Genomic DNA, 18,412 nt, shown 5'->3' with positions numbered 1-18,412 from the left:
CAGCTGTCAGACAACAAGTTGCCACACGTGTACCTTACAATTGGTTGCTGAAAATCGCATGAACAATCATATGTATTCAACTAATACTAGGAAGTGACTTTTAAGCATGGGTAGAATTGGTTTCAAATAACATTTTTAAAAGAGAAATGTCATGGAATTCAGTATTGGGTGCATATATATTGGCATGCTCAGAGCACGAAATTTTGTTTGTTTTTGGAATTTCACATAAAGCTACTCAAGGATTATCTGTGCTAGCTATCTTTAATCTAAAAGTGGTGGATAACACAATCCATTGCAACCCACAATTTGCAAGCTGAACACCTTAACTATCAAGCCATGCCAGACACCTACAAGTGCACCTGAAATAAATTGGGGTATTACTGAAGACAAAACAATTCCAACTAAAACGAATATTTTGTTACTCTTTTCATTTGCCTTCTAATCCTAACTTGTTAGACAACTTAACTGTTTTTGTTTTGTAGATAAAAGATTGGCATTTAAATTTTTATTTTGGTCAATAGTTTTACATGGAGGACTGTTATCATAACACAGCTGGTAGTATAGTCTATAAGCTGAAATATGATGCTTACTTTGGGATAGTGAAATGAATATTTATAACAAATTTTTAGATTGTGCATGAAGTTGCTGTATTAGTATAATTTGAATTTTGAGGATTGACATTTAATCAAAATATTACTTTTCCAAATAATTTATATTACTGAACATGACAGAAGAAAGTGCAGAGAATAGTAGTAACTCAATAATTTTCAAACAAACAAATCCAGATTAAAAATGTGAGATTTGAAATAACTCAAAAATGTAAAGACACTTAAACACTGTTAAGATCATATGTATATTTTCAAACAAAAACATATGGAATAATAAAAAGTACAAAGAAATTTTATTATATAAATACTGATAACCTTCAGTATTTAAAGTAAACTATTTTTTAATCTTACATAAAATTCATTTCAAATTTCTCATTACCTTTATGTACCTTTTATCTTGCCACAAAATTTTTAATGGCAATTATTTCATATGAACAACCCTGATTATTAGCTTATAGGTTGCATATCAAGTTTTCATAATTTTGTTTTAAATTTTCATACCTATTTATTTCTTAATAACAAAACATTTCTAACAAATTAATATTTGTTAATAAAATGCATCACTTTTGTTTCTTACACACTCTCACATAGCCATAAAAATTAACAAGTGATCTGCTATTGTAAAAAATTTATGATTCTATTATCTACTATTTGAATGTATTTTTGTACAAAAAACTATAATAAAATTAGCAAAGCATTTGATCTATCACAAATTATCTTTTCTTTGTTCAATCATCCTTAAGGACATCTAGGTTATATCATTTGTTCTGACTCTTACAGAAACAAACAACTTGCTGATAATTATATATTGCAGAGTAAGGAGTAAATATTCATGAACAATTTTAATTAGAAATAAACCATCTTCCTTCTAGCTCCTTGAAAGTTTTATACACAGAAAACAGACTTCAAAAGTCTAAGATATCAATAATATACAGTAAAAGCATTAACAAACAAAAAATAACTGGAGAAAAAAAATTCAAAAGTAGAAGTTTTTCCAAGATATAAAACATACTGATGATTCAATAAAACAAGAAATTAAATTGTACAAATAACGTAAAAACAACATATGTACTTTATAACATTTTCAATACCTTTTCTTTTTCCAGAAAGCATAACACTTAGTGTGAATAAATGTTTATTCAGCATGTTGTAGCAGAAAACCAATTCAAACATTAAACAGTGTTGGAGAAGAATCTACATTAGTAAGAACAATGGTGCAAGAAAATTGAACAAGTTTCTAGGTAAAAAACAATATTTTTATTAAGAGCTAATTTTAAATGTTTGAAGTTGGAGTCAATGTAAATAATTATCTGTGTAAGTCACCAAAATATTATGAAAATATGTTCAATAGAATAATGATTATTTGATGGCATATACAGTTCTACAAAGATGTACTTAAATGAGAACATCTCGTGCAAAGAGAAAAATACCTTATAACCTTATCAAGATTTAATTTTCTCCCACAATGCACTTGTTATAAATAGAAGTTTCTTAAAAGTATTAAGTATTAATTGAATCTCAGATGAAAACTGATGTAAATACATCCAAAATGGATTAAATCTTAATAATTCTTGGTACATCCAAGACCTAAAGGCTGTTCTACAGTATACATGTATGGTAAATACAAAACTTTAATACAAGTGAAGATTTTAAAGCAAACACTCTCAGTACCATACTTAGAAATATTTCTTATCTGCAAGTATGTATTTTTTTGTATTGATATAGAGTTAGATAAATATATTTTACACCCAAGGGCTATATATTAAAGTAGGATGTAAATGTTTTCTGAGTAGGAGTACATGTGTACCCATGTAGCATGTCTTGGTATGTGGTTGTAAAGCAATGAATCAGATAAAAATATCTTCTCAAAATTCAAAATAATAATACATTTCAACATCCAGCTTTTTTATATTTTGAGAGTAGCATAAAAATAAGAAAACAGTGCTACAAAGAAAAGTAATTTATCCAAAATCCAAAAGTAATTCATTCATGTTACTCATTATTGGCCTAAACTTGGCTTCTACCTCTGATATCACAAAAATATTTACTTTCAAGAAACTTACCTAACAGAAAGTTGCCAGAAAATGCACTTTTAAAAAATAAATATTTCTAAACTTTGAGGCTTAGTCATCAATTATTACCTCATTTTTTTATTTACTTTTCTGCTATCTCAATTCTTTTTTCTCTTTTGATAGTAAAGCATTTAAAAAAAAAACTTTATGTGCAGGACATCAAATAAAAATGTCTCATATTTCTATACATTTCTTGTATTTTCCATTATTTCATTGAATTTTCCTAAACTTTTAAGAAAAACTGAAAATAGAAAGGATTTTAAAATTCAGGTCTACAATACTTTGCAAGTTATAAAACAAACAGTATTTTCAAGTTAATGTTAATTAATACAAAACAGGAACTAAATTATTTTATTTTTAGAACATTTTACCACCCAAGCAATAATCTTGAAGACTTAATTTATCATACAATATTAATTTTCTTTTTTTTTGTGAGTTCTTACTTTAGGTCTTAAAAAAATCCTTTAAAATAAGTTTATGGTAACTCATGTTCCTATTTCTATTCTGGTTGTGGTATTCCCAGTTTCCTATAAATATATTGCATTCCTACATTTTTAACATAAGACAATTAATGGCCAGTATATATTAAGAACTTAATACGTTCTTGTAGAAATTATAGTGATGTTCAGATTATATATATGTGTGTGTGTATATTGATTTTAAACATATATACTATTAGTTTTTACAACTATAGACTAAACTATTTCAGTGCAGCATCAGAAAACTTGCAATCATATTATGATGATTTTTTTTATTACCACTGATAGAACTTTAAAAAAAGGATTAATAACTTCACAATAGATGGGTGCACTAGTCAAGAACATCTAGCTTTATCTGAGATAATCTTATGAACTTATAACTGTTAGAAGCATTAACTTAACCATGAAATGCTGAAAAATTCCTAGATTTGAAAAAGATAATTTGAATTGCATTCAATCTTTTTCCTCCTAACTCATCATTGTTAAACGTTTTTTACCATTTTTACACAAAGATTGTGAAATGACATTATGAATGTAATGTTTCTTTTATAAATTATCCTTTTATATTTATCCTTGAATTTTCTAAGGCTTATCTCTTCACATTTGTTCTCTTTACACATTTTGCATACACCTGTAAAACTGTACATACTTCTTTGAATGTGTACATAAATTTTATTTCATTTGGAGCATTTTTTTTTTAATTACAAGATATTATTTCAAACTTTTTTATAGTATGTTGTAAGATACATACAAACATATCCAGCCAGCAGAAGGAGTCATGTGAAGAAAACAAAATCAACTGTAATGATTCTAAAGTGTTTTATATTTTAGAAAAATGTCATGTCTATAAATCACAAAATCACCTTTAATACTGTGACTCTTTTCACTTTCTTTGTAACTTAATTGCATTATTTAACATTTAAAGATACTGGCTTTCAAATTTTTACCTTCTTGTACTTTTTATAATTTCCCTTACTTTCATACTCGCTATCTGGAAACCCCCTACATACCCAAAAATACAGACACCTGGAGGTCAAGTATATCAACTAATAAGTTGCATCAAATCATGTTCATACAGTGCTATAACCAACATAATGGTTATACCAAACGATATCCCTAAAAGTTGGATGATTAACTGGTTTTTGCTTCTGTTCTTGAGCTGGGTTGGACTAGCACTAAGTTCAGGAAGCTGGGAAAAAAAAAATATCCAAACATATAAGAACTAATACTTTACAACAAGTAGTTGGAAGAAATATCAACATCAATAAACTGTTCTAAATTCTTCAATTAAAAGGAAAAGTTACACAAAGTTGTGAACAAACGTAGCACACATACCATATCTACTAAAGCAATGTAGAGAAACATTCCAGCTGCTGCAGAAAAGATCCACATACTAGCTGTACTTATATTTCCAATGGCCAAACCAATCACCATTCCAAAAAAACAGAGGAAAGAAGAAATTCCATTATAGAACAAGGCTTGCCTCACAGACATCCCTGCTTTTAACAACATGGCAAAATCGCCTGTGAACATGAAAAATACAGAGTAAATATCTTTAAAATTATATTAGAAAAATGTAACAAAAATAGAAGTAACATACAAGTACAAACCTCTCAATAAATTACAACAGTTTGAGTACTACATATATTGAATTTTCTTTTGACTAATAACCAAACTTTCAATGGGTTTTTGACCATTTGATTCATGAAGTAAGTTAATGTCTAGACTCAACTTCACGAGAACTATATATTTGTTAAATAACCATAATGTGTTCTGAGCAAACACTTCTTAGAAAGGACTATTTGGCTTTCCATGAAAACTATTCATAGTGTCCACACATTGTCCAAATCTAACCCTTTCACAACAAGTTATTCATTTGGAAATATGCACCACAAATCAACATCTAATGCCTATGAACTCTATTAAAGATCTCAAGGAATTGGCTAAATAATTACACCCAGTTGAATCTAAATACACAAACAAAATTTATGCTATTGAGTTAATTGTTAAGACAATAGCAGCTAAACCATGTGATGCAAATAGAACTTCAAATGAAAAAAAGAAAAATGTGTAAATAAAACTAACCAAGTTTGTTTCATAAAATAAACATTACAATACATGAAATTGTTCACATTTCAAAACAGTATAAAAACAAAGGTATTGGTAAAACGTGATCATTAGAGGATCGAATAAGTAATAAAATTAAAAATGGATAAAAGGTGAAAAGATGGATTAAAGAGTACCTACTTAGTGAATTAAGACTAGTAGTTCTGTATCTACATATGACATTATGACACCTGTTTTAGACAAAATGCCCTACAACAGTGATTCTCAATCAAATTCATGGACTAAAGTTGGTTTGTCACTAAAATATTATGAGAAGAAAGAAAATTATATATATTTTGAAACAGCTACAGGACTAAAATGAAGGCCTTTATATTGTGTTTCATAATGTTTTGCATAAAAACTGCATATGCTATTTAACTTGTCCTTCAGGTTAAAAGATTGGGAAGTGTGCTGTTAAACACTGTCTTTAAAACATATGTCAAAAAATATTTAAGTGGGGAAATGTCCTCACAACTAATAAAAAAATATGCTGAAAAGCAAACATGTGTGAGAAGAAAGAAACATGTAGAAAAGAGTCTGTTATATTACTTGTAACAGATAAGTCACACATGTTTAATATTAAATCACTTTGAAAAAAGAAAAAGAACAAAATAAAGTTAGTTCATCCTCAGGCCAAATTAACTTGCATCAGAGATCAGAAACATCATTCAGAAGCAGGTCACAGACACAAGTAGAAAAAAACAACCAAAAATTATCAGATGGGACATATCCAACCGTAGAATATTCTTCACAGATGTGGACACCTGCTGTATGGAATATGTTAAGTGTGATGATGTCATAACCCATGAACTATTATCCAGCTTGTGAAGAGACACTGCAAGCTTTTGATGAAAAGATTACAGAGGAAAATTATTCAATTAAAACCACATTGAACGATAATTTATCTTAGTCTTAAACAGAAACTTAGCACCTGCATCATTCCATCAGTTTTGTTTTTTTTTAAGATGAACCAAACCAACTGGTTTGTACTAGTATTACATACACTAAATGTCCCAGTAATTCCTCAAAAGATGAACCAAACCAACTGGTTTGTACTAGTATTACATACACTAAATGTCCCAGTAATTCCTCAAAAGATGAACCAAACCAACAGGTTTGTACAAATATTTCACACTAATACCAATTGAATGTTTAGTTTACATTATGTGAATCTTTTAGTGTCTTAAAGTAAAAAAGACTTACCCAGTTCATGAGGTAGTTCATGACAGAAAACAGCAACTGTTGTACTTAATCCACTCGACATTCCAGAGGAAAATGCAGCACCTACAAATTCCAGGAATATTTTTCGTAACATGTGAAACAAAACATGTAGCAAATTAAAACACTTTTGTCTAATAAGAAGAAAATTACATACAGTATTTTACCTTTTCTTCTTGAAAGAAAAATACTAAATTTAGAGAATATGCATTTTAATAAGCCTAATCTGATATTTATCCACAAAATCCTAATCATTTTACTGGTCCTTTATATCTTTCTTTTGATTATAATTAGAATCCTTAAATATATATATATCTATAAAACATCAACAATTGTAAACTGTTTATTTACATCAACATTACAGAAGCTATTAAGAAATTATAAAAACTATTGTATGCAATGTTAAGCTATAAAAGTCTTAATAATAGTTAAACCAATCATATTCAAAAACTTCAAAAATCTCTCTTCCTTTCAGTTTCTCTACCTCTCTTTCTATATATTGTGTGTGTGTGTGTGTGTGTGTGTGTGTGAGAGAGAGAGATTGAAAACCTGAATCCTTTTTCACAAAATGTTTCTCAATTTACCAAAATTATCACTTCACTAGTTTTGCAGCATCACAGACAACTCTTCATTATAAGAAATGGAAAAAATTAAAAACTTTTTTAATGTACTAAATTTAACTTTAATATTTAAATAATGTAAAAATTCTGTCTTAAATTTCAACTTTTAAATTCGATATTTTTATTACTTTATCAAAAACTCATACATTTCTTAAACATTATTTTATTTTCAGAAATTATGAAACTTATTGCTAAAAGCTGAACTGCATAAACAATGTATGAAAGAGACCTAACACATATCAACAGTTTATTAACCATAAATATAAAAACCATTAAGCAATCTGAAAATGGAAAGTTCATGTGTACAATTTGTACATTCCATAGCCCACAACACAACATTGTATCCAAACTTAGTACCATCCAACTGTCATTGATTATACAAGACAAACACATTATCACTCATACTAAACCAGAAACTTTGAGAGATAGTACTTCAGTTATCAGTACAGAATATAAAACCAAACTTTAAAAACTTCATTGGCTAGACTGATATGAAGGTTGTGAATACTATCATCATTAATAATAATTTACACTTATATTAAATGTGTAATCAACTAGTCAACATAACACATCCAAAATCGAAACTTAGCAATGACTAGTTCATCATTGAGGCTATGGTAACCATAATTCTCGATAAGTGCAGACATGTATTTAAGCCTGAACTGACTGATGGCTAGTATATCAGTAAATAGCACAGCTTATGATGGGAAGCTAAAAAACATTAAACTTACCAATTGCCATTCCATCACAGAAGTTATGGAACCCATCACCCATAATTACCATCCAGGCAACAGCTGATACAGAAGAAGGTATATCATGGTTATGTCCATGCATTCCCTGATGGTGATGATGGTCAGTCATTGTGACCACATAGCTGTGGTCAGTGGAATCATGACGAAATACCAATGTCTCTCTGTGGCATTCCTCTTCAGCAGGTATGTTTTTCTCCATCATCACATGACAATTGTCATCCAGTGGTGAGAGAGAATTTCTTTTCTCAACTTTCTTCTTTTCCATGAACCCTGATATATCACAGTTAGAGGTTTCATGAGTAGCTTCACATGGATCAACAGTAAAAGAGTTATCATCAAAGTGAATAAATGAATCTTTCTTGGTAAGTTGTTCACAACACCTCTCATCTTCTTTCTCTTTTCCATCTTCTTTATAAGCTTGTAATTCTAAACATTTTAAAGGCCAAGAAGGTATCATATGACCATGGATGAAATGTTTTGGTACCAAACTGAAGTTCTACTAAAGAAACTTTTTAAAGCCAATACAAGGAATATATTATTACAGATTAGGAATATATACTTATATTTATTGAATTAACTGCAATGACCTTTTACACATTATTATAAAATAAAATATATAATTTACTGAACATATGTGACAAAATTATAAAATTTGTGAGCAGGTTAACCACTCTCATATGTTGGTGAAATCAAAACAATCACACAAAAGTCTGATATTTGAAACATCTCACCTTTTCATGTCTTACCACAAAGTTGTGAATAGGTAGCCTGAGACATTTTGCCACAACATAGCTCATTGATCTTGTATTAATAAAACTTTTCATTAAATAAAAAAAGCTATTTTAATCCCAGCTAAAAATTATTTATTTAGATTAGAAAGTGTAATAACTACAAAACAATTTGTTTGGGTGTCAGGCTTATGGTGTATAAGCCTATAATCAGTAAGCAGATGACTAGCAGTAATATGTAGATTAATAGCAATAATGAAGATAATTGGTGTTTGAGAGCCAACATGATTCATTAGCCCTATTAGTAATCAATTCTAGAATGCAATTAACAGTAACTCTATTGCTAAGGTCTTATCCTGGGTATTGAAAACAAAGAATTATGTGAAATGTGTAATGCAGTCTCAATTACACAGCACAGTAATAAGGAAATAAGATCATTAATAGGTTCAAATAAAGTGGTGTATAATTAAACAAAAACAGATAATAAGAGTTTTCAAAACTAATCACTGCACTTTTCCATGGATTTACTACCTCTGACTGAGGTCTTGAATGGAGTAATAAAGGAATGAGCAAGCTAACTTGAACAATAACATGCAATACACTATATCTGAGAAACTATGAAGAACCATACTCTCCAGGTCCTTCAGAGTAGCAGGATCTGTAGTGTAATCACAAGAGCTCTGTCTGTGATGAGATAACTTCTCTCCAACTGCTTGACAGCGTTCTCGGTCTATTTTACGAAACACAACCAGCAAATTAGGCAACTGACCACCCTGAAAAAAAAAAAGAAAGCACATACATCAAGTGACTACAAGCACATCTGAAATAAAAGCTGTTACCGTAATTTTCCATACCTGAAATACATATTCATACAGGTCATCAGTCTTGGGGAGGCAATGAAACATATGATGAGTCAAATCTAAATTAAGAACTTCACTATTGTTTACATATGTAGAAAAAGTACAAAAGCTTTAATAATAAATTCACTTTCTAAAGCACTTTTATAAAATGTAAGTTATCAGTCACCTGTTACATTTCAAAAACTCAGACCTGTTGAACTAATTTCTGTTTACAATTCTCAAAAACAACTAAAAATAAGAAACAGTTACACAACTAATTGAAAAGAAAAATTTAGATCACTGTCATATTTGTAACTAACACTCAAAAATATTACTAAATGCTAGGAAAATTCTGTAAAACTGGTTATAAACCATCAATAACAATACCTTGGTACTCATTTTTTTTTGGCAATAACCAGTAAACATGTTTAATGACTTTTCTGCAACAAATAACATATAAATCCCAATCAGGGCAATCAAGCCTCGCCATATCAGAATGGATTCTTCATTTGTGTAATGCTCTTCTGTGTGACTGTGAATATGTTCTCCTGCTATTGCCTGAAAAATTAAAGTTTCAACAAATATTACAACTTCTTTTATAACACCAATGTACAACAAATTTGTTAGCTCAAAAAATGTCATTTCTAAAAATTAAATGGGTTTTGTTACAAGCATGTTAGAAAATATAAAACTGAGAAAAATTCCTTTTCACAAACTTTTGTAAAACGACAAAAAATACCTAAAGTATTTCATTAAAAATTTTAAAAATAAGTCAAATTTTATATTCCTCTTATAGACTCAAAAGAATCAAAACATGTTTATGAATAGTTGTTTAATGAGAAGTCTTAAAATAAATGAATAAAAATTTACTCCTGAAGAGAAAAGGCTGACTTTCAAATGCACTCAGGTTAAAGAGTTTTTATTAATTTCTATCAAGACTTCTTAAACCTACGTGTTTCTTTAACATCATGAATGTTTGAGGAGGAAACAGTTAGTATGTAAAAGCACTGGTATATTTCCATTAATGACATTTACTCACATGAGGTAACAAATGTAGAAATGCATCTCCTGATAAACTCCCCACACCCAAGCCAACCAGAAATTGTAACAATGCATGATAAAACCACTTGTGCATGACGGGAACGACTGCTACACTTAACATTCCACATAAACTAATACTCATTACAGCAATAGAAGCGTAACCCCAAACTAGAATAAAAAGAAAATTATGAAAGATTAGCACCTATAAGAAGTTTACTGTGTTTTCTTAACCCACTGACTACAGAAAGCTGAATTTTTGCAAGCCATTTACCATATATGGCACACTTGCATTCAACAGCCAGAGGTAGATTGTACCCTATGTGAAGAACCAGCAGTCACTGGGTTAATGCAGTGAATAATAAAAATATTTTAATTTGCTTGAATAACTTCTATTTTAACTTACTACAAACAATATAGAAAGATGTTGCTTTTTTATCACAAAAAATAAAAAAGGTAACAAATACAAACTTGGTAGTATTTATAAATGCAATATCAACAGTAATTACAAAAGATATATTAGTATGCAACACAAAATAAGGCTGTCCTTACAACTGTTAACTGATCACTCTTCCTTTTCTTTTGTTACAAATGTAGTTTAAGTTGTTAAACTTGTATATACAGAATATAACATTGCTTTCTACCCTCATCCATAAAAATCTATGAGCAAACGTTTGAATATAAGCTATGACAATAGGAAAACATATAGGTTCAAAAATAATTAATGACAAATACAAAACCATACACCTTGAGAGCTACTACCAGTGGCAAACTGGGATAAAACAATGGGAAACATAAGCTAGTTGAGAGAATGGTTAAAAAATATATTATAAGTTTCTGTTCAGAAATTAAGCAGTAATATTGGTTATAATGATATACTTATTCATTAGAAATAATTAAACAAGATCTTGAAATTGTTTTGAAAAATAACTATGAATATCACAGTGCTACGAAACATTGTTTCATTTGTTTTAATTACAAAAAGAGCTCAGCTGTACTGAATAATATACCAAATGTTTAAAATGAGATACTACAACAGATTTAAGTTAAACAGTTGAAAATATAATCTAAATTAATCAAATATTATAAAACATCAGCAACTAAGAGAAGCTATGAAAAACAATAATAATAATTATTATACAGATTAACAAACACGCTGTGTACTATCAATGAATAAACTGAGAACAGTACTGCTCATTTGAGGTATTACAGGAAACATCTTTAAGGTTCCTAACCCCTACCATTTTATTTATGTTTTTGAAGTTATAACAATTTAATTAGTAAGAAGTAAGTGTATGAAGGAGCTGCAAAAATTATAAAGTTATTCAATCACGTGATAATCAAGGTCTTTAAAAGAGGAAATTTATAAACTTCAAAATAAAATAAATAATTAAAGAAAAGCAATTACTGTTATGAGAAGTGAAATAAAAAACAAATTCATCAATTCATGTGTAACACCTGGAATGATTACAACTACTCATAAAACTTTACTGATTCAAACATATAATAATCAGAAAAAATTGAAGAAAATTAAAAGGTCTTAATATTCTACTGGATATTCAGTTAAGTGACTGACTATATAGATATACCAACAGATCACATTTGTAATTGACTTCAATATAAACATATTATTCTGCAGTGTTGATTTTAATATAAACACTTCATTCTATAGCATCCTTTTGTCCACTAAACTAGTTGTACATTATAATGTAAACCAGCAAACATGCACTAAACTAACACCACCAAATTAAAGAACCATACCCATTTCTAAGATGGAAAACTTCATATTAAAGGAAAATATAGGGGACTCCATAGTGATCTACACATATTTTAAATCATTAAGAAAATATCTGCTATTTAATAGTAAAAGTTAGCTATAGAGGTCTCTGCCTATTATACCAAGAAATCAATTGTTAAGTACTTCTGTAAAGGCTAATATAACACAAAAACCATTTGTTCACCACCAAATCATAATGCAAACAAATAGCCTCATGGCTCAGAAATGTCAAGATAATCTATTATGTTTCTATTTTGTTATTGATAAATGATTGGAAGTGGACAGTAGATGTATTATCACTTTGTTTTTGTTAGTTTGCTAATACGTAATTTAATTAGTTTTATTTCCTAATAATGAACATGGACCATTCAAGTTTCAAATGGAAAACTGAAATGTCTACCTTGAAATAGCTACATTAATACTATACAAGTACAATCACTTATGTGGTGTGAATTTGTGACAATACAAAATCCACTTTCATCACATGCACATGATATCAGTTTTGCTAATATAAGCTATAATGTATCAGGATGTTAATAAATTTGCCATAATTTGAGTTTGAACCCATGATTCTCAAATTATAGTTTATTCCAAATGAGCTAACAGGACTAAATGCTGATAAGCAATAGGTCTACATATTGATGCACATAACCCTCCATTTTGACAACTACATCCGTCCCCCAAAACAAGGCTCAACCTAGAGCCCATACACAGCACAGCCTAGTATTGTAAGCCAGCAACACGTGCAACAAGGCACTTCCAAATCAGAAGTACTAATTCACATACATAAACAATTCCATATATCACGATGTTAAAAATTCTGTGCTGACTGGGGATTGAACCAAAGTCTCCTAATCCACGTGAACAGTTTTACAAACTGAGGTAACAAGGCTCAGTACCCAACAAGCAACTCTCCATCCTGACCATGACAAAGCCCACAGGTTTACAAAAGACATATCTTTTTAATTATTTTGTCATTTATTGTACTTTAGGCAGACTTACCAGATGAAGAAAGATGATTATTAATTGTCTCCACGTTTTCTTTTTCATGATCATGATGCGTTGGAACATGTGAATTATAAACAGGTAAATGTTTGCAATGTTCCTTATCAAGCTCATAAATGATGGCAGGACAGAAGTTAAAAAATTCAGCAGGTGTTAATTTTGATTCAGGTTGGAGATCAAAAGCACTCAAAAGTTCAGATGTTGTCAAACACTGAAATAAAATCACCACCAGAAATGTTACTTTAAAATAAATATTTAAACATACACTCACTGTCTATACTATTTTTCAAACCAACTTCCATGTACCTAATTTAAACATCAAAAAATGCTCTTATTAATAAATATTAATATTACAATAACAGCTTAATATAGTTTAAATTTTGTTTGATATATGTAGGTAAAAGTTTACATATCAATTTAAAATGACTAGAAGCAATTTTCATAAATCACTTCAAGTTTCTAAGTAATTTACTTGAAAAAACCATGGATTGAAACTTACATGATAAATGTACCAAACAGTCTGGTAAATGTGAAAAATATGTTTTTGTCAATATTTTAATAAGAAAAATGTTATTTTTTGAAGGAAAAATAAACCATTTGTAATACTTTATAAGCAGCTCCATATTGACCATTATATACTGTTCAACAAAAGTCTCATTAAGCTACAGTATATGAATCTAACTTCAAAAGCAGAATGATCCAATTACCCTTTACCTATAAAGGGCTGAACTATACATGACAAACACCAGAGGGTTAGAATTTATTACTTCTATGTCTTAGTGAAAGCAGACATTCCTATTAAAAATGTATTTGCGAGTAAAATGTTTTTCTTCCATGTGATACATAATGATCTCACAAAAGAGATGTGGTCCATGGAACCACAAATGGCCCATACTTTCCAAACATTTAGAGCATACAAAGTCATGCAATCTACTGTAGATTACATATATAAAAACTTAAGCTCAACTGAATATTAGATTTGAAAATTTTAAGTTGCATTTATAAATACCTATGACTCAACAAGCAACTTAACAATGGCTATCAATATTTCAGTCGTCCATTTACAGACAAAGTTTTTTCTTTACAAAGTTCTCATTACTTGAGAAACTTTTAATTTATACAATTATTTTAAAAATAACCATCAAACATGGGTATGGTCTAAACAACTATTTAACAATGAGCTTTAAGACCAAAGTTTATCATCATAATGCACTTATATATTGTGACTGCAATATATGAAAATACACAGAGTGCACAATTTACATGTACCTGTGGCAGTTACAGATTTTCAAAGGTTTGTTCCCAGTTTCAACCTGAGGCATTATATATACTTAAGCAGTTAGCCAAGCAGGACTAAAATTAACGGGTTATAAGTGATTTGTAAAATCATTTAACAGTTTGAATTTTTGTTGGATAGCTAACACTGTTTCTCTAGAAGAATAAGAAGAATAATCTAACTTTACTAATTATATGACATACTTTGAAGATGTTATCTTCCGTTACATAAGTTACAATAAGGGTGTGGATTTTCAGAAAGTATCCCATAAGATGGGTGTTGAAAAACTGATTCCTGTTGGGGTGGGGGATAAATTGATTTGTTGAATGAAAAATGGCTGAATGGAAGAAAGCAAAGGTGTGCTATAATTGGAGTTCAGTCAACTAGGATTAATGTTGCAAATGGGAAACATTGGGACTTGAGTGTTAGGAGCTTTGGCCATTATGATTTACATCAAAGACATAGATAAAGTAATGGGCAATAAACTGTTTAAAATTGATGGTGATATTAAGGTGTCAGGTGTTTCTGGCTGCTGCTATACAAAAGAATTCAGATAATTTTGGGAGTTAGGCAAATAAATGTTTGGTAGCTTTTAATTACAATAAATATATGATAATGCATGTGGGATATCATAGTTTAAATTATATATGTATAATTGTGATGAGAATAACCTTAAATGGCATAATGGAAGAAAATGATCTTGACATTTTAGTTTACCAGTCTCTTTATCCATCCAAAAACTGTACTGTTGGTATTGGCAGGGCAAACACAGTCGTGGGTGGTATTTACAGAAATATTAATACAAGTCTAAAGAAAGTATCATTTCCTTGTATTGGTCACGGGTAAGCCTTGTTTAGAGTATCCTTTTTGGCATGGATCCTTACATTAGGAAAGATGTTGAACAGGATACTGAGATGGAAAGGTTATCATATAAGAACAGGTTATGACCTCCAAAATTGTTTTCTTTTGAAAAATGAAGAGTTAGAGTAGATATGATTAACATCATCAAGAGAAATGATAGTAATGATGCATCATCTTTTTTCATATTTAATGATGACAATAGTAGAACAAGATGATACCAGTATAAGTCCTGGCAGGTAAGGAGTCATCTTCTACTCAGACAGTTTTACTTTTTTAAAACAATGGACAAGGAGACACAGATACAAGTTTTGACAGTGAAGGACTCATCTTCCACTTAGACAGTTTTACTTTTCTAACAAAATTGACAAGGAGACACAGATATGAGTCTTGGCAGGGAAGGATTTATCTTCCACTTGGACATTTTACTTTTCTAAGAGGATGGTATGCTTTTGGTATGGACTGCCTTTGAATATGGTAACTGCAGAAAATTTAAAGGAAGGCTAAATAAATATTTAGATTATCAGACTGGATTAAAGTTGTTGTTTTCTTTAAGTGAATGGAATAGCACTGATAGACCAACAGACCCCTTGCTATCCTTCCATGTTAACTTAATGCGCAGGATGGATATAAACAGTGGATGCAGTTTAAGGAGTTGCTTCTTATGTCAAAGTGAACTACTGAAACAACTGAGTTGCTTTTGTTATCAAAGTATTTGCAAAAGTTGAAATGCTAGACTGAATTACTCTTGTTTCAGATATAGGTATAAACAACTTCTCAAATCACCATACCAGCTTATGTACTAAATGAGAGGATGTGGTATATCCTTAGGAAATGAGTCCTGGGATCTAAATTAAAAAGAGCATTAGTCCCAGAACAATAGTATAAGCCATGAGATTTGGGTTGAAGTTCCAATTAAGATATATAATGACTTTAATCAATAAAAACTAATTAAGCCTTATATGAAATTGTTAAAAGCTACCAGTATTCAAGGCCTGAGCAGATAATACTCTAAACTGAACACTGCAACAAATATCACTAATTAATAATGAATTTGGATTAGTTGTTCCTACAATTTTCAAGCACAGTCTGTTTTTGCTTAAGTTTCTCTCTCATGTAAAAAATACCTCATCTAATGTAAATGAAGAGAGTTCACAGAAAGTAGAAATAAGCTCCAGTATTCTAAAAATAAAGATATGTTTCACCTTTATAATATACTTTGTTCACCTACAGTCAGTTATCTAAAACAAAATCCAATAAACTATTTTTGACCTCTTCAGAATGACATCTTCACAGATTGTCTTTTGTTTTATCAGTGGCATTTGCATTTCAGAGACTATATACAAAGCTTACACTATTACAGTTCTTATATCTAAAACTAAGTAAAAAATAATAATTTTTAACTCACTCTACCACCTACAACCAATGATGGATGGTGGTGATCCGAAACATTGGTTCTGTCCCCATTCACAGTTTTGTTGTCTGATAACTCTTTGAACTCAGGAATATGTAATGGAGAATCTCCTAACAAAATATGTGGAATATATATATATATATATATATATATAGTAATACATGAGTACACATGCATTTTCAATTATTAGTCTGATATTTTTCAAACAAGTAAAATAAAACAGCAACATAAATATTTAAAAACTTTCACTGTTGTCATTGGACTGACATGAACATAACAGATATTTTTATTGCAAGTTATTTTGTAAGTTTTATTTGAAACTAAAATCCAACTTTTATTATGATATGGCTTGTTCAGAAATTCATATATGTATCTATGTAAATGAATACTTCAAAATATAATTTTTTTTTATTGCAAACAGAAAAATTATCTTAATTCAAAGGATAATTTCTCCTACTTGAAAAACTTGCTCAACTAAGAAAATCCCACAAGATCTAGAAAAATCTCCTACATTCTCTTTAATTAGACTTAAAGTTGTTGTTTTTTTTTACCATTTAAATCTACTTTCATATACAAAACTAACTCAACAAAATTCTCAACATACAAGTCATATAAGGCATGTTGTGACATGTAATACACAGAGTTTGGTGTTGCATGCGTAGCTTCATTACAATACTTATTACAGTCAGAATATCATCTGGCAGTGGACAAGTAGTAAATTACAACAAAAAGTAAGGTATATTTAATAAATATTAAATATGTTGTTACTCAGCTTCTAAGGCATATATGCCATTCACTCTAATAATTTTACTCTATGAATATAAAAAAATTTTCTTCATTTTGAAATACCTAATCAAGATTTGAATCTTTACACACATATCATAACAGATATTAAAAGACCATTTTGTCCTTTAGTACTGTCCCTTTACCCAAAGTGGTTCATCAGTTCATCCTGAGTTGACCTCCAAATAATGCTATAGTAAATTAAGGTCAAAACTCTGAAGCCAAAAGATAAAATGTTCATATCTCTTCAGTAAAAGAGAGAAAAAAAACAAAAGATTGTTTACAGTTAATAACACTATGTACAAAGGTATATACACCTATCTGTGTATTTGTAGGACAAGAGCAGATGCAAGATGGAGAAAAATGTTTCTCCTGACCTTGATCTTACTGTAAGCAAAAAATTGAGACCTTGCTAGAAATCCAACCTTTATATTTCTGGAAAGTACCTCTTAAACCTTAGTAAGGTGTTCAAGCTCTACTAATGTCAAAGCAAGTTATTCCATAAGCTAATCATCCTGTCACAAAATCAAACCTACCTTAACTGGAGCCTCTAACCTATCTTTTCCACATCTTGAACTTGTTTTCTTTCATTTGATTGTCACCAAACTCCCTTATCCTATTTATTTCACAGATAATTTTGTAAAATTCAGTTGGACAACCTCTTAATTACATTTTCTTTTCTCTCAAGAGAAAATAAATTATCTTAATCCATCCATAAAATAATCTTTTTTTTTCCCAGAATAATCCTAGAAGCTTTTCTTTAAACCCTGTCTAATAAGCCAATTTTTCTTTTTTTTTTTGGCAAAGGAACCAAACCTGCATCCCACAATATTCCAAGT

General features: G+C 29.7%; 1 protein-coding gene across 4 annotated transcripts in view; it reads right to left on the bottom strand.

Moving 5' to 3' along the window:
* Window positions 1-839: 839 nt before the first annotated feature.
* LOC143255122 (zinc transporter ZIP10-like) overlaps window positions 840-18,412 on the bottom strand; it is a 31,913-nt gene continuing 14,340 nt past the window's right edge. For 3 of the 4 annotated variants that reach the window (XM_076510307.1, XM_076510309.1, XM_076510308.1), the window contains 9 exons: window positions 16,785-16,900; window positions 13,240-13,453; window positions 10,462-10,631; window positions 9,810-9,980; window positions 9,215-9,356; window positions 7,835-8,281; window positions 6,469-6,549; window positions 4,495-4,682; window positions 840-4,348 (listed from right to left, as the gene is read on the bottom strand). In XM_076510307.1, the coding sequence (XP_076366422.1) occupies window positions 4,202-4,348; window positions 4,495-4,682; window positions 6,469-6,549; window positions 7,835-8,281; window positions 9,215-9,356; window positions 9,810-9,980; window positions 10,462-10,631; window positions 13,240-13,453; window positions 16,785-16,900 (1,676 nt within the window). In that variant the 3' untranslated portion in view covers window positions 840-4,201. The remainder of the gene's footprint in view (window positions 4,349-4,494; window positions 4,683-6,468; window positions 6,550-7,834; window positions 8,282-9,214; window positions 9,357-9,809; window positions 9,981-10,461; window positions 10,632-13,239; window positions 13,454-16,784; window positions 16,901-18,412) is intronic. The other variant, XM_076510310.1, reaches the window with a different exon arrangement.

The sequence above is a fragment of the Tachypleus tridentatus genome, chromosome 7 (assembly GCF_004210375.1).
Source record: "Tachypleus tridentatus isolate NWPU-2018 chromosome 7, ASM421037v1, whole genome shotgun sequence".
Classification (NCBI taxonomy): Eukaryota; Metazoa; Arthropoda; class Merostomata; order Xiphosura; family Limulidae; genus Tachypleus; species Tachypleus tridentatus.
This window is presented reverse-complemented; position numbering and strand designations above follow the sequence as displayed.